The sequence below is a fragment of the Oncorhynchus mykiss genome, chromosome 15 (assembly GCF_013265735.2).
Source record: "Oncorhynchus mykiss isolate Arlee chromosome 15, USDA_OmykA_1.1, whole genome shotgun sequence".
In the NCBI taxonomy this organism is placed as follows: Eukaryota; Metazoa; Chordata; class Actinopteri; order Salmoniformes; family Salmonidae; genus Oncorhynchus; species Oncorhynchus mykiss.
In genome coordinates, this window is record NC_048579.1 from 76,386,053 (window position 1) to 76,403,940 (window position 17,888).

At 40.7% G+C, this 17,888-nt stretch overlaps 1 protein-coding gene across 12 annotated transcripts in view; it reads left to right on the forward strand.

The window, feature by feature from the left end:
• Positions 1–17,888, forward strand: part of LOC118938861 (glutamate receptor-interacting protein 1-like) — a 738,669-nt gene that overhangs the window by 653,904 nt on the left and 66,877 nt on the right. For all 12 annotated transcript variants that reach the window (XM_036945416.1, XM_036945417.1, XM_036945409.1 and 9 more), the window contains one exon: positions 15,078–15,264. In XM_036945416.1, coding sequence (XP_036801311.1) covers positions 15,078–15,264 — 187 coding nt within the window. The remainder of the gene's footprint in view (positions 1–15,077; positions 15,265–17,888) is intronic.

A 17,888-nucleotide genomic window follows, 5' to 3' on the forward strand; every position in this document is an offset into this window, starting at 1 on the left:
CTTATATATTATAAACCCCAGTCAGATCTTATATATTATATTATAAACCCCAGTCAGGTCTTATATATTATAAACCCCAGTCAGATCTTATATATTATATTATAAACCCCAGTCAGGTCTTATATATTATAAACCCCAGTCAGATCTTATATATTATAAACCCCAGTCAGATCTTATATATTATATTATAAACCCCAGTCAGGTCTTATATATTATAAACCCCAGTCAGATCTTATATATTATATTATAAACCCCAGTCAGGTCTTATATATTATAAACCCCAGTCAGATCTTATATATTATAAACCCCAGTCAGGTCTTATATATTATAAACCCCAGTCAGGTCTTATATATTATAAACCCCAGTCAGATCTTATATATTATAAACCCCAGTCAGATCTTATATATTATAAACCCCAGTCAGATCTTATATATTATAAACCCCAGTCAGGTCTTATGTATTATATTATAAACCCCAGTCAGATCTTATATATTATAAACTCCAGTCAGATCTTATATATTATAAACCCCAGTCAGGTCTTATATATTATAAACCCCAGTCAGGTCTTATATATTATAAACCCCAGTCAGGTCTTATATATTATATTATAAACCCCAGTCAGATCTTATATATTATAAACCCCAGTCAGATCTTATATATTATAAACCCCAGTCAGGTCTTATATATTATAAACCCCAGTCAGGTCTTATATATTATAAACCCCAGTCAGGTCTTATATATTATATTATAAACCCCAGTCAGATCTTATATATTATAAACCCCAGTCAGATCTTATATATTATAAACCCCAGTCAGGTCTTATATATTATAAACCCCAGTCAGATCTTGTATATTATAAACCCCAGTCAGGTCTTATATATAATAAACCCCAGTCAGGTCTTATATATTATAAACCCCAGTCAGATATTATATATTATAAACCCCAGTCAGATCTTATATATTATAAACCCCAGTCAGATCTTATATATTATAAACCCCAGTCAGATCTTATATATTATAAACCCCAGTCAGGTCTTATATATTATAAACCCCAGTCAGATCTTATATATTATAAACCCCAGTCAGGTCTTATATATTATAAACCCCAGTCAGATCTTATATATTATATTATAAACCCCAGTCAGGTCTTATATATTATAAACCCAGTCAGATCTTATATATTATAAACCCCAGTCAGGTCTTATATATTATAAACCCCAGTCAGATCTTATATATTATAAACCCCAGTCAGATCTGATATATTATATTATAAACCCCAGTCAGATCTTATATATTATATTATAAACCCCAGTCAGGTCTTATATATTATATTATAAACCCCAGTCAGATCTTCTATATTATAAACCCCAGTCAGGTCTTATATATTATAAACCCCAGTCAGGTCTTATATATTATATTATTAACCCCAGTCAGATCTTATATATTATAAACCCCAGTCAGATCTTATATATTATATTATAAACCCCAGTCAGATCTTATATATTATATTATAAACCCCAGTCAGATCTTATATATTATAAACCCCAGTCAGATCTTATATATTATAAACCCCAGTCAGGTCTTATATATTATAAACCCCAGTCAGGTCTTATATATTATAAACCCCAGTCAGGTCTTATATATTATAAACCCCAGTCAGGTCTTATATATTATAAACCCCAGTCAGATCTTATATATTATATTATAAACCCCAGTCAGATCTTATATATTATATTATAAACCCCAGTCAGATCTTATATATTATAAACCCCAGTCAGATCTTATATATTATAAACCCCAGTCAGGTCTTATATATTATAAACCCCAGTCAGATCTTATATATTATAAACCCCAGTCAGATCTTATATATTATATTATAAACCCCAGTCAGATCTTATATATTATATTATAAACCCCAGTCAGATCTTATATATTATAAACCCCAGTCAGATCTTATATATTATAAACCCCAGTCAGGTCTTATATATTATAAACCCCAGTCAGGTCTTAAATATTATATTATAAACCCCAGTCAGATCTTATATATTATAAACCCCAGTCAGGTCTTAAATATTATATTATAAACCCCAGTCAGGTCTTATATATTATAAACCCCAGTCAGGTCTTAAATATTATAAACCCCAGTCAGGTCTTAAATATTATATTATAAACCCCAGTCAGGTCTTATATATTATATTATAAACCCCAGTCAGGTCTTATATATTATAAACCCCAGTCAGGTCTTAAATATTATATTATAAACCCCAGTCAGGTCTTATATATTATATTATAAACCCCAGTCAGGTCTTATATATTATATTATAAACCCCAGTCAGATCTTCTATATTATAAACCCCAGTCAGGTCTTATATATTATAAACCCCAGTCAGGTCTTAAATATTATATTATAAACCCCAGTCAGGTCTTATATATTATAAACCCCAGTCAGATCTTATATATTATAAACCCCAGTCAGATCTTATATATTATATTATAAACCCCAGTCAGATCTTATATATTATATTATAAACCCCAGTCAGATCTTATATATTATATTATAAACCCCAGTCAGATCTTCTATATTATAAACCCCAGTCAGGTCTTATATATTATAAACCCCAGTCAGATCTTATATATTATATTATAAACCCCAGTCAGATCTTATATATTATAAACCCCCAGTCAGATCTTATATATTATAAACCCCAGTCAGATCTTATATATTATAAACCCCAGTCAGGTCTTATATATTATAAACCCCAGTCAGATCTTATATATTATATTATAAACCCCAGTCAGGTCTTATATATTATAAACCCCAGTCAGATCTTATATATTATAAACCCCAGTCAGATCTTATATATTATAAACCCCAGTCAGATCTTATATATTATATTATAAACCCCAGTCAGGTCTTATATATTATAAACCCCAGTCAGATCTTATATATTATATTATAAACCCCAGTCAGGTCTTATATATTATAAACCCCAGTCAGATCTTATATATTATAAACCCCAGTCAGATCTTATATATTATATTATAAACCCCAGTCAGGTCTTATATATTATAAACCCCAGTCAGATCTTATATATTATATTATAAACCCCAGTCAGGTCTTATATATTATAAACCCCAGTCAGATCTTATATATTATAAACCCCAGTCAGGTCTTATATATTATAAACCCCAGTCAGGTCTTATATATTATAAACCCCAGTCAGATCTTATATATTATAAACCCCAGTCAGATCTTATATATTATAAACCCCAGTCAGATCTTATATATTATAAACCCCAGTCAGGTCTTATGTATTATATTATAAACCCCAGTCAGATCTTATATATTATAAACTCCAGTCAGATCTTATATATTATAAACCCCAGTCAGGTCTTATATATTATAAACCCCAGTCAGGTCTTATATATTATAAACCCCAGTCAGGTCTTATATATTATATTATAAACCCCAGTCAGATCTTATATATTATAAACCCCAGTCAGATCTTATATATTATAAACCCCAGTCAGGTCTTATATATTATAAACCCCAGTCAGGTCTTATATATTATAAACCCCAGTCAGGTCTTATATATTATATTATAAACCCCAGTCAGATCTTATATATTATAAACCCCAGTCAGATCTTATATATTATAAACCCCAGTCAGGTCTTATATATTATAAACCCCAGTCAGATCTTATATATTATAAACCCCAGTCAGGTCTTATATATAATAAACCCCAGTCAGGTCTTATATATTATAAACCCCAGTCAGATATTATATATTATAAACCCCAGTCAGATCTTATATATTATAAACCCCAGTCAGATCTTATATATTATAAACCCCAGTCAGATCTTATATATTATAAACCCCAGTCAGGTCTTATATATTATAAACCCCAGTCAGATCTTATATATTATAAACCCCAGTCAGGTCTTATATATTATAAACCCCAGTCAGATCTTATATATTATATTATAAACCCCAGTCAGGTCTTATATATTATAAACCCAGTCAGATCTTATATATTATAAACCCCAGTCAGGTCTTATATATTATAAACCCCAGTCAGATCTTATATATTATAAACCCCAGTCAGATCTGATATATTATATTATAAACCCCAGTCAGATCTTATATATTATATTATAAACCCCAGTCAGGTCTTATATATTATATTATAAACCCCAGTCAGATCTTCTATATTATAAACCCCAGTCAGGTCTTATATATTATAAACCCCAGTCAGGTCTTATATATTATATTATTAACCCCAGTCAGATCTTATATATTATAAACCCCAGTCAGATCTTATATATTATATTATAAACCCCAGTCAGATCTTATATATTATATTATAAACCCCAGTCAGATCTTATATATTATAAACCCCAGTCAGATCTTATATATTATAAACCCCAGTCAGGTCTTATATATTATAAACCCCAGTCAGGTCTTATATATTATAAACCCCAGTCAGGTCTTATATATTATAAACCCCAGTCAGGTCTTATATATTATAAACCCCAGTCAGATCTTATATATTATATTATTAACCCCAGTCAGATCTTATATATTATAAACCCCAGTCAGATCTTATATATTATATTATAAACCCCAGTCAGATCTTATATATTATATTATAAACCCCAGTCAGATCTTATATATTATAAACCCCAGTCAGATCTTATATATTATAAACCCCAGTCAGGTCTTATATATTATAAACCCCAGTCAGGTCTTAAATATTATATTATAAACCCCAGTCAGATCTTATATATTATAAACCCCAGTCAGGTCTTAAATATTATATTATAAACCCCAGTCAGGTCTTATATATTATAAACCCCAGTCAGGTCTTAAATATTATAAACCCCAGTCAGGTCTTAAATATTATATTATAAACCCCAGTCAGGTCTTATATATTATATTATAAACCCCAGTCAGGTCTTATATATTATAAACCCCAGTCAGGTCTTAAATATTATATTATAAACCCCAGTCAGGTCTTATATATTATATTATAAACCCCAGTCAGGTCTTATATATTATATTATAAACCCCAGTCAGATCTTCTATATTATAAACCCCAGTCAGGTCTTATATATTATAAACCCCAGTCAGGTCTTAAATATTATATTATAAACCCCAGTCAGGTCTTATATATTATAAACCCCAGTCAGATCTTATATATTATAAACCCCAGTCAGATCTTATATATTATATTATAAACCCCAGTCAGATCTTATATATTATATTATAAACCCCAGTCAGATCTTATATATTATATTATAAACCCCAGTCAGATCTTCTATATTATAAACCCCAGTCAGGTCTTATATATTATAAACCCCAGTCAGATCTTATATATTATATTATAAACCCCAGTCAGATCTTATATATTATAAACCCCCAGTCAGATCTTATATATTATAAACCCCAGTCAGATCTTATATATTATAAACCCCAGTCAGGTCTTATATATTATAAACCCCAGTCAGATCTTATATATTATATTATAAACCCCAGTCAGGTCTTATATATTATAAACCCCAGTCAGATCTTATATATTATAAACCCCAGTCAGATCTTATATATTATAAACCCCAGTCAGATCTTATATATTATATTATAAACCCCAGTCAGGTCTTATATATTATAAACCCCAGTCAGATCTTATATATTATATTATAAACCCCAGTCAGGTCTTATATATTATAAACCCCAGTCAGATCTTATATATTATAAACCCCAGTCAGATCTTATATATTATATTATAAACCCCAGTCAGGTCTTATATATTATAAACCCCAGTCAGATCTTATATATTATAAACCCCAGTCAGATCTTATATATTATAAACCCCAGTCAGATCTTATATATTATATTATAAACCCCAGTCAGATCTTATATATTATATTATAAACCCCAGTCAGGTCTTATATATTATAAACCCCAGTCAGATCTTATATATTATAAACCCCAGTCAGATCTTATATATTATAAACCCCAGTCAGATCTTATATATTATAAACCCCAGTCAGATCTTATATATTATAAACCCCAGTCAGATCTTATATATTATGTTATAAACCCCAGTCAGATCTTATATATTATAAACCCCAGTCAGATCTTATATATTATAAACCCCAGTCAGGTCTTATATATTATATTATAAACCCCAGTCAGGTCTTATATATTATAAACCCCAGTCAGATCTTATATATTATAAACCCCAGTCAGATCTTATATATTATATTATAAACCCCAGTCAGGTCTTATATATTATAAACCCCAGTCAGATCTTATATATTATAAACCCCAGTCAGATCTTATATATTATATTATAAACCCCAGTCAGGTCTTATATATTATAAACCCCAGTCAGATCTTATATATTATAAACCCCAGTCAGATCTTATATATTATAAACCCCAGTCAGATCTTATATATTATATTATAAACCCCAGTCAGATCTTATATATTATAAACCCCAGTCAGATCTTATATAATAAACCCCAGTCAGATCTTATATATTATAAACCCCAGTCAGGTCTTATATATTATATTATAAACCCCAGTCAGATCTTATATATTATAAACCCCAGTCAGGTCTTATATATTATAAACCCCAGTCAGATCTTATATATTATAAACCCCAGTCAGATCTTATATATTATAAACCCCAGTCAGGTCTTATATATTATAAACCCCAGTCAGATCTTAAATATTATAAACCCCAGTCAGGTCTTATATATTATATTATAAACCCCAGTCAGATCTTATATATTATAAACCCCAGTCAGGTCTTATATATTATAAACCCCAGTCAGGGCGTTTAGATTCTGTTATAAACCCCAGTCAGGTCGTTTAGATTCTGTTATAAACCCCAGTCAGGTCGTTTAGATTCTGTTATAAACCCCAGTCAGGTCTTATATATTATAAACCCCAGTCAGGTCGTTTAGATTCTGTTATAAACCCCAGTCAGGTCGTTTAGATTCTGTTATAAACCCCAGTCAGGTCGTTTAGATTCTGTTATAAACCCCAGTCAGGTCTTATATATTATAAACCCCAGTCAGGTCTTGTGTGTGTGTGTGTGTGTGTGTGTTTGTGTGTGTGTGTGTATGTGCGTGTGAGTGATCCAGCAAGCAGCCAGTGGGTTGTCCTCGGTGTGTGCGTGTGAGTGATCCAGCACGCAGGCAGTTGGTTGTCTTCTGCGTGTGTGTGTGTGTGTGTGTGAAAGTGTCTTCTTTACTCCCCCTAAAGGAGGAAAGCAGTGGGCTACATCCCTAACTGCACCATATTCACAGTAGTGCACTAAATAGGGATTAGGGCCCATAAGGTTCTGGTCAGAAGTAGTGCACTAAATAGGGATTAGGGCCCATAAGGTTCTGATCAGAAAAAGTGCACTAAATAGGGATTAGGGCCCATAAGGTTCTGGTCAGAAGTAGTGCACTACGTAGGGATTAGGGCCCATAAGGTTCTGGTCAGAAGTAGTGCACTACGTAGGGATTAGGGCCCATAAGGTTCTGGTCAGAAGTAGTGCACTACGTAGGGATTAGGGCCCATAAGGTTCTGGTCAGAAGTAGTGCACTACGTAGGGATTTGGGCTTTAAGGTTCTGGTCAGAAGTAGTGCACTACGTAGGGATTAGCGCCTATAAAGTTCTGGTCAGAAGTAGTGAACTACGTAGGGATTAGGGCCCATAAGGTTCTGGTCAGAAGTAGTGCACTATGTAGGGATTAGGGTGCCATTTGGAACTTAGCCTCCCGTCTGGCTCTCTAACAAGGCCGTACACATGAGTCATCCAAGACCATGAGACACACGCCATTATAGCAAGACCACGAGTAGGTGGGCTGTATCCCCCGGATAGCACCACGAGGAGAAATAATCCCTGGCTATCAGAGCAGCAGGGGAGCAGAGGAGGAGGAGGAGAGGAGAAAACCCTTCATCTAAAATATAAAACAGGATCAGGAAATGGACAGAAAAGGGGAAGGATTTAACAAAAGAAAGAGACTCTTTGAAGTTTGTAAATTCGCCCGGGGCTCACGCCGACTCAGCCTCGTCGTCAAGGCGGGTTAACCGCGTAGGGTTGCCATGACGCCAAGGACCGTGACGCCAAGGACCTTCAGAGCCAATCGTGTCCTTTTAATGTTTAAATTCATATTTGCGTTTAATAGGATTCTTCCCTACGGCAGAACGTATTACCGTCTCAATAATGACACTTTATGGAAATAGCATGGTCACTCCTGGTAGACCAGAGGAGACTGGTGGGAGTATGGTCACTCCTGGTAGACCAGCAGAGACTGGTGGGAGCATGGTCACTCCTGGTAGACCAGCAGAGACTGGTGGGAGCATGGTCACTCCTGGTAGACCAGAGGAGACTGGTGGGAGTATGGTCACTCCTGGTAGACCAGCAGAGACTGGTGGGAGCATGGTCACTCCTGGTAGACCAGCAGAGACTGGTGGGAGCATGGTCACTCCTGGTAGACCAGCAGAGACTGGTGGGAGCATGGTCACACCTGGTAGACCAGAGGAGACTGGTGGGAGCATGGTCACTCCTGGTAGACCAGCAGAGACTGGTGGGAGCATGGTCACTCCTGGTAGACCAGCAGAGACTGGTAGGAGCATGGTCACTCCTGGTAGACCAGCAGAGACTGGTGGGAGCATGGTCACACCTGGTAGACCAGAGGAGACTGGTGGGAGCATGGTCACTCCTGGTAGACCAGAGGAGACTGGTGGGAGCATGGTCACACCTGGTAGACCAGAGGAGACTGGTGGGAGCATGGTCACTCCTGGTAGACCAGCAGAGACTGGTGGGAGCATGGTCACTCCTGGTAGACCAGCAGAGCCTGGTGGGAGCATGGTCACTCCTGGTAGACCAGCAGAGACTGGTGGGAGCATGGTCACTCCTGGTAGACCAGCAGAGACTGGTGGGAGCACGGTCACTCCTGGTAGACCAGCAGAGACTGGTGGGAGCACGGTCACTCCTGGTAGACCAGCAGAGACTGGTGGGAGCATGGTCACACCTGGTAGACCAGCAGAGACTGGTGGGAGCATGGTCACTCCTGGTAGACCAGCAGAGACTGGTGGGAGCATGGTCACTCCTGGTAGACCAGCAGAGACTGGTGGGAGCATGGTCACTCCTGGTAGACCAGCAGAGACTGGTGGGAGCATGGTCACTCCTGGTAGACCAGCAGAGACTGGTGGGAGCATGGTCACTCCTGGTAGACCAGCAGAGCCTGGTGGGAGCATGGTCACTCCTGGTAGACCAGCAGAGACTGGTGGGAGCATGGTCACTCCTGGTAGACCAGCAGAGACTGGTGGGAGCATGGTCACTCCTGGTAGACCAGCAGAGACTGGTGGGAGCATGGTCACTCCTGGTAGACCAGCAGAGACTGGTGGGAGCATGGTCACTCCTGGTAGACCAGTAGAGACTGGTGGGAGCATGGTCACTCCTGGTAGACCAGCAGAGACTGGTGGGAGCATGGTCACTCCTGGTAGACCAGCAGAGACTGGTGGGAGCATGGTCACTCCTGGTAGACCAGTAGAGACTGGTGGGAGCATGGTCACTCCTGGTAGACCAGCAGAGACTGGTGGGAGCATGGTCACTCCTGGTAGACCAGCAGAGACTGGTGGGAGCATGGTCACTCCTGGTAGACCAGCAGAGACTGGTGGGAGCATGGTCACTCCTGGTAGACCAGCAGAGACTGGTGGGAGCATGGTCACACCTGGTAGACCAGCAGAGACTGGTGGGAGCATGGTCACTCCTGGTAGACCAGCAGAGACTGGTGGGAGCATGGTCACTCCTGGTAGACCAGTAGAGACTGGTGGGAGCATGGTCACACCTGGTAGACCAGCAGAGACTGGTGGGAGCATGGTCACTCCTGGTAGACCAGCAGAGACTGGTGGGAGCATGGTCACTCCTGGTAGACCAGCAGAGACTGGTGGGAGCATGGTCACACCTGGTAGACCAGCAGAGACTGGTGGGAGCATGGTCACTCCTGGTAGACCAGCAGAGACTGGTGGGAGCATGGTCACTCCTGGTAGACCAGTAGAGACTGGTGGGAGCATGGTCACACCTGGTAGACCAGCAGAGACTGGTGGGAGCATGGTCACTCCTGGTAGACCAGCAGAGCCTGGTGGGAGCATGGTCACTCCTGGTAGACCAGCAGAGACTAGTGGGAGCATGGTCACTCCTGGTAGACCAGCAGAGACTGGTGGGAGCATGGTCAGTCCTGGTAGACCAGCAGAGACTGGTGGGAGCATGGTCAGTCCTGGTAGACCAGCAGAGACTAGTGGGAGCATGGTCACTCCTGGTAGACCAGCAGAGACTGGTGGGAGCATGGTCACTCCTGGTAGACCAGCAGAGACTGGTGGGAGCATGGTCACACCTGGTAGACCAGCAGAGACTGGTGGGAGCATGGTCACTCCTGGTAGACCAGCAGAGACTGGTGGGAGCATGGTCACTCCTGGTAGACCAGCAGAGCCTGGTGGGAGCATGGTCACTCCTGGTAGACCAGCAGAGACTGGTGGGAGCATGGTCACTCCTGGTAGACCAGCAGAGACTGGTGGGAGCATGATCACTCCTGGTAGACCAGCAGAGACTGGTGGGAGCACGGTCACTCCTGGTAGATGCAATTAAAAGGTTGACACCAGACCAAGGAGGAAAGAAGAGAGAGAGAGAGAGAGAGAGAGAGAGAGAGAGAGAGTCTTGTTAAGCACATGACCAAATTAATTTCCCCCTGATGGGATAGTGAAGTTTCTCTAATCTCTAATCCAATCTAACTCTGTTCCCAACTGGGTGGTTAACAGGGTTTATACTCCTAGTCAATACCCAAGTTCTCTGTTCTACAACCTGGTCCCAACTGAGTGGTCAACAGGGTTTATACTCCTAATCAATACCCTCTGTTCTACAACCTGGTCCCAACTGAGTGGTTAACAGGGTTTATACTCCTAATCAATACCCTCTGTTCTACAACCTGGTCCCAACTGAGTGGTCAACAGGGTTTATACTCCTAGTCAATACCCTCTGTTTTACAACCTGGTCCCAACTGAGTGGTCAACAGGGTTTATACTCCTAGTCAATACCCTCTGTTCTACAACCTGGTCCCAACTGAGTGGTCAACAGGGTTAATACTCCTAATCAATACCCTCTGTTCTACAACCTGGTCCCAACTGAGTGGTCAACAGGGTTAATACTCCTAATCAATACCCTCTGTTCTACAACCTGGTCCCAACTGAGTGGTCAACAGGGTTTATACTCCTAGTCAATACCCTCTGTTCTATAACCTGGTCCCAACTGGGTGGTCAACAGGGTTTATACTCCTAGTCAATACCCTCTGTTCTATAACCTGGTCCCAACTGAGTGGTTAACAGGGTTTATACTCCTAATCAATACCCTCTGTTCTACAACCTGGTCCCAACTGAGTGGTCAACAGGGTTTATACTCCTAGTCAATACCCTCTGTTCTATAACCTGGTCCCAACTGAGTGGTCAACAGGGTTTATACTCCTAATCAATACCCTCTGTTTTACAACCTGGTCCCAACTGAGTGGTCAACAGGGTTTATACTCCTAGTCAATACCCAAGTTCTCTGTTTTACAACCTGGTCCCAACTGAGTGGTCAACAGGGTTTATACTCCTAGTCAATACCCTCTGTTCTACAACCTGGTCCCAACTGAGTGGTCAACAGGGTTTATTCTCCTAATCAATACCCTCTGTTCTACAACCTGGTCCCAACTGAGTGGTTAACAGGGTTTATACTCCTAATCAATACCCTCTGTTCTACAACCTGGTCCCAACTGAGTGGTTAACAGGGTTTATACTCCTAATCAATACCCTCTGTTCTACAACCTGGTCCCAACTGAGTGGTCAACAGGGTTTATACTCCTAGTCAATACCCAAGTTCTCTGTTTTACAACCTGGTCCCAACTGAGTGGTCAACAGGGTTTATACTCCTAGTCAATACCCTCTGTTCTACAACCTGGTCCCAACTGAGTGGTCAACAGGGTTTATACTCCTAATCAATACCCTCTGTTCTATAACCTGGTCCCAACTGAGTGGTCAACAGGGTTTATTCTCCTAATCAATACCCTCTGTTCTACAACCTGGTCCCAACTGAGTGGTCAACAGGGTTTATACTCCTAATCAATACCCTCTGTTCTACAACCTGGTCCCAACTGAGTGGTCAACAGGGTTTATACTCCTAATCAATACCCTCTGTTCTACAACTTGGTCCCAACTGAGTGGTCAACAGGGTTTATACTCCTAATCAATACCCTCTGTTCTACAACCTGGTCCCAACTGAGTGGTCAACAGGGTTTATACTCCTAATCAATACCCTCTGTTCTACAACTTGGTCCCAACTGAGTGGTCAACAGGGTTTATACTCCTAATCAATACCCTCTGTTCTACAACCTGGTCCCAACTGAGTGGTCAACAGGGTTTATACTCCTAATCAATACCCTCTGTTCTACAACCTGGTCCCAACTGAGTGGTCAACAGGGTTTATACTCCTAATCAATACCCTCTGTTCTACAACCTGGTCCCAACTGAGTGGTCAACAGGGTTTATTCTCCTAATCAATACCCTCTGTTCTACAACCTGGTCGCAACTGAGTGAACAAGTTCTCTGCTCTACAACCTCTGTACACGGACTGTCCGATTAAACGTGTCGACCTGAAAAGGAAACAGTTTTCTCCGTCCCCTCTGTTATGACTGAATTATATCATAATTAACCACAAAATTTCTCAGGGCAATTATCTCAAAGTATTGTAAGGATGAAAAGCTAATTAATCCTCATCAAGTGATCCCTAATTATGTTTAATCTGAATCATCTCAAAAAGTTATTCAAATATTCCTACAATGACCTTGAATGCATCTCAGATGGCCCCCTATTACCTCTCAATAACAGAGGCCTATTGGGCCCTGATCAACAGTAGTGCATCTCAGATGGCCCCCTATTACCTCTCAATAACAGAGGCCTATTGGGCCCTGGTCAACAGTAGTGCATCTCAGATGGCCCCCTATTACCTCTCAATAGCAGAGGCCTATTGGGCCCTGGTCAACAGTAGTGCATCTCAGATGGCCCCCTATTACCTCTCAATAACAGAGGCCTATTGGGCCCTGGTCAACAGTAGTGCATCTCAGATGGCCCCCTATTACCTCTCAATAACAGGGGACTATGGGCCCTGGTCAACAGTAGTGCATCTCAGATGGCCCCCTATTACCTCTCAATAACAGGGGACTATGGGCCCTGGTCAACAGTAGTACACTATATAGGGAATAGGGCCCTGGTCAACAGTAGTGCACTATATAGGGAATAGGGCTCTGGTCTAAAGTAGTGCACTATATAGGGAATAGGGCTTTGGTCAACAGTAGTGTACTATATAGGGAATAGGGCTCTGGACTAAAGTAGTGCACTATATAGGGAATAGGGTCTTGGTCTAAAGTAGTGCACTATATAGGGACTAGGGCTCTGGTCTAAAGTAGTGCACTCTATAAGGAATAGGGCTCTGGACTAAAGTAGTGCACTATATAGGGACTAGGGCTCTGGACTAAAGTAGTGCACTCTATAAGGAATAGGGCTCTGGACTAAAGTAGTGCACTATATAGGGAATAGGGCTCTGGACTAAAGTAGTGCACTATATAGGGACTAGGGCTCTGGACTAAAGTAGTGCACTATATAGGGACTAGGGCTCTGGTCTAAAGTAGTGCACTATATAGGGAATAGGGTGCCATCTGGGACTCACTCATTGTTATTGAGAGGACACAGAGCTGAAATTAATCAAAGATAAGATGTTATTTTTAGCAATAAGGCACCTCTGGGGTTTGTGGCGTGTGTGGCCAATATACCTCGGCTAAGGGCTGTTCTTATGCCCGACGCAACGCGGTCTGATACACGGTCTGATATACCACAGCTGTCAGCCAATCGGCATTCGGGTCTCGAACCACACATTTTATGAATATCTTTATAACCTCTTATCTGGTGTGGTCATGATATCTCTCTGTAGGTAGTCTGGTGTGGTCATGATATCTCTCTGTAGGTAGTCTGGTGTGGTCATGCGATCTCTCTGTAGGTAGTCTGGTGTGGTCATGATATCTCTCTGTAGGTAGTCTGGTGTGGTCATGCTATCTCTCTGTAGGTAGTCTGGTGTGGTCATGATATCTCTCTGTAGGTAGTCTGGTGTGGTCATGATATCTCTCTGTAGGTAGTCTGGTGTGAGCTACCTGGAACCAAAAGAGGTTTCTCCTATGGGGACAGCCTAAGAACCCTTTTTCTCTAAGAGTGTATATATCAACAGTTCCTCGTTGTGGTTGTGTGCTGACGTGTCTGCCCCTCCAGAGTGAGAGGGAACGTAGCTTCGGTCTGGTGGATCGTTTATTTGTATATCCAGTGAGGAGTCTTATTTGCTGTAGCGCTGAGATTCATGGAGATGTAATGTGTGTTAGTCAATGCAACGCTTCGACAAGGGTGTGTGTGTGTGTGTGTGTGTGTGTGTGTGTGTGTGTGTGTGTGTGTGTGTGTGTGTGTGTGTGTGTGTGTGCGCGTGCGTGTGTGTGTGTGTGTGTGTGAGAGAGAGTCAGTGCTGAATGTCAAGCTTCCTCATGGCAGGACTAATTTTCTGCTTGGTGTACCTCCACTCCTACTCCATATGCCTGGTCTAATTGGAAAGGAAAAGTCACTGTCAGTCTGGAGGGTGTGTGTGTGTGTGTGCTGCCAAGTTCATATTAGGTTGTCCATTGAGGACTTACTGTATCTAATCTCTCTCTCTCCCCCTCTCTCTCTCTCTCTCTCTCTCTCTCTCTCTCTCTCTCTCTCTCGCTCCATCTCTCTCTGTCTCTCTCTGTCTCTCTGCTTCTCTCTCTCTCTCTCTCTCTCTCTCTCTCTCTGTCTCTCTCTCTCTCTGCCTGCCTGTCTGCCTGCCTCTCTCTCTCTCTCTCTCTGTATCTATCTCCCTTTCTCTCTCTGTATGTCTCTCTCTCTCTCTGTATCACTCTCTCTCTCTCTCTCTCTCTCTCTCTCTCTCTCTCTCTCTCTCTCTCTCTCTCTCTCTCTCTCTCCACAGTGTCTCTGGCTAGCAGTACCCTGGGTCTAGCAGGTCAGGTTGTTCACACTGAGACGACTGAGGTGATTCTGGTCAGTGACTCTCTCATGGGGTTTGGCATCCAGCTACAGGGCGGGGTGTTTGCCACAGAGACCCTGTCCTCACCCCCGCTCATCGGCTATTTGGATCCAGACAGTCCTGCAGAGAGGTAGGATACATCTGTCAATCAATCAATCAATCAATCATGTCATTTCTTTAGCCTGTCTTTAAACCTTTCCTACAGAGCGACAGTGAATTAATAGGACCTAGATGCCTAGATGTTCTATTTCATTCTGTGGTATACTCCATAGAGATGCCTAGATGTTCTATTTCATTCTGTGGTATACTCCATAGAGATGCCTAGATGTTCTATTTCATTCTGTGGTATACTCCATAGAGATGCCTAGATGTTCTATTTCATTCTGTGGTATACTCCATAGAGATGCCTAGATGTTCTATTTCATGCTGTGGTATACTCCATAGAGATGCCTAGATGTTCTATTTCATTCTGTGGTATACTCCATAGAGATGCCTAGATGTTCTATTTCATTCTGTGGTATACTCCATAGAGATGCCTAGATGTTCTATTTCATGCTGTGGTATACTCCATAGAGATGCCTAGATGTTCTATTTCATGCTGTGGTATACTCCATAGAGATGCCTAGATGTTCTATTTCATGCTGTGGTATACTCCATAGAGATGCCTAGATGTTCTATTTCATTCTGTGGTATACTCCATAGAGATGCCTAGATGTTCTATTTCATTCTGTGGTATACTCCATAGAGATGCCTAGATGTTCTATTTCATTCTGTGGTATACTCCATAGAGATGCCTAGATGTTCTATTTCATTCTGTGGTATACTCCATAGAGATGCCTAGATGTTCTATTTCATGCTGTGGTATACTCCATAGAGATGCCTAGATGTTCTATTTCATTCTGTGGTATACTCCATAGAGATGCCTAGATGTTCTATTTCATTCTGTGGTATACTCCATAGAGATGCCTAGATGTTCTATTTCATGCTGTGGTATACTCCATAGAGATGCCTAGATGTTCTATTTCATGCTGTGGTATACTCCATAGAGATGCCTAGATGTTCTATTTCATGCTGTGGTATACTCCATAGAGATGCCTAGATGTTCTATTTCATTCTGTGGTATACTCCATAGAGATGCCTAGATGTTCTATTTCATTCTGTGGTATACTCCATAGAGATGCCTAGATGTTCTATTTCATGCTGTGGTATACTCCATAGAGATGCCTAGATGTTCTATGTCATTCTGTGGTATACTCCCACTCACTGTGTGTGTTTGGAGATGAGACACGTTTCAGTCAGATATAGCAGTGCCTTCAGAAATGATTCACATCCCTTGATTTATTCCACATGTTGTGTTACAGCCTGAATTCAAAATAGATTCAATATATTTTGTATATCTTAATCTGATTCTAGACCTGCAGCCCAGTTATTAACAGCTCTCCTATCTAAATCTGATTCTAGACCTGCAGCCCAGTTATTAACAGCTCTCCTATCTAAATCTGATTCTAGACCTGCAGCCCAGTTATTAACAGCTCTCCTGTCGTAATCTGATTCTAGACCTGCAGCCCTGTTATTAACAGCTCTCCTATCGTAATCTGATTCTAGACCTGCAGCCCAGTTATTAACAGCTCTCCTATCGTAATCTGATTCTAGACCTGCAGCCCAGTTATTAACAGCTCTCCTATCTTAATCTGATTCTAGACCTGCAGCCCAGTTATTAACAGCTTTCCTATCTTAATCTGATTCTAGACCTGCAGCCCAGTTATTAACAGCTCTCCTATCGTAATCTGATTCTAGACCTGCAGCCCAGTTATTAACACATCTCCTATCGTAATCTGATTCTAGACCTGCAGCCCAGTTATTAACAGCTCTCCTATCTAAATCTGATTCTAGACCTGCAGCCCAGTTATTAACAGCTCTCCTATCTTAATCTGATTCTAGACCTGCAGCCCAGTTATTAACAGCTCTCCTATCGTAATCTAATTTTAGACCTGCAGCCCAGTTATTAACAGCTCTCCTATCTTAATCTGATTCTAGACCTGCAGCCCAGTTATTAACAGCTCTCCTATCTTAATCTGATTCTAGACCTGCAGCCCAGTTATTAACAGCTCTCCTATCGTAATCTAATTTTAGACCTGCAGCCCAGTTATTAACAGCTCTCCTATCGTAATCTGATTCTAGACCTGCAGCCCAGTTATTAACAGCTCTCCTATCGTAATCTGATTCTAGACCTGCAGCCCAGTTATTAACAGCTCTCCTATCTTAATCTGATTCTAGACCTGCTGCCCAGTTATTAACAACTCTCCTATCGTAATCGGATTCTAGACCTGCAGCCCAGTTATTAACAGCTCTCCTATCGTAATCTGATTCTAGACCTGCAGCCCAGTTATTAACAGCTCTCCTATCTTAATCTGATTCTAGACCTGCAGCCCAGTTATTAACAGCTCTCCTATCGTAATCTGATTCTAGACCTGCAGCCCAGTTATTAACAGCTATCCTATCGTAATCTGATTCTAGACCTGCAGCCCAGTTATTAACAGCTCTCCTATCGTAATCTGATTCTAGACCTGCAGCCCAGTTATTAACAGCTCTCCTATCGTAATCTGATTCTAGACCTGCAGCCCAGTTATTAACAGCTCTCCTATCTAAATCTGATTCTAGACCTGCAGCCCAGTTATTAACAGCTCTCCTATCTTAATCTGATTCTAGACCTGCAGCCCAGTTATTAACAGCTCTCCTATCGTAATCTAATTT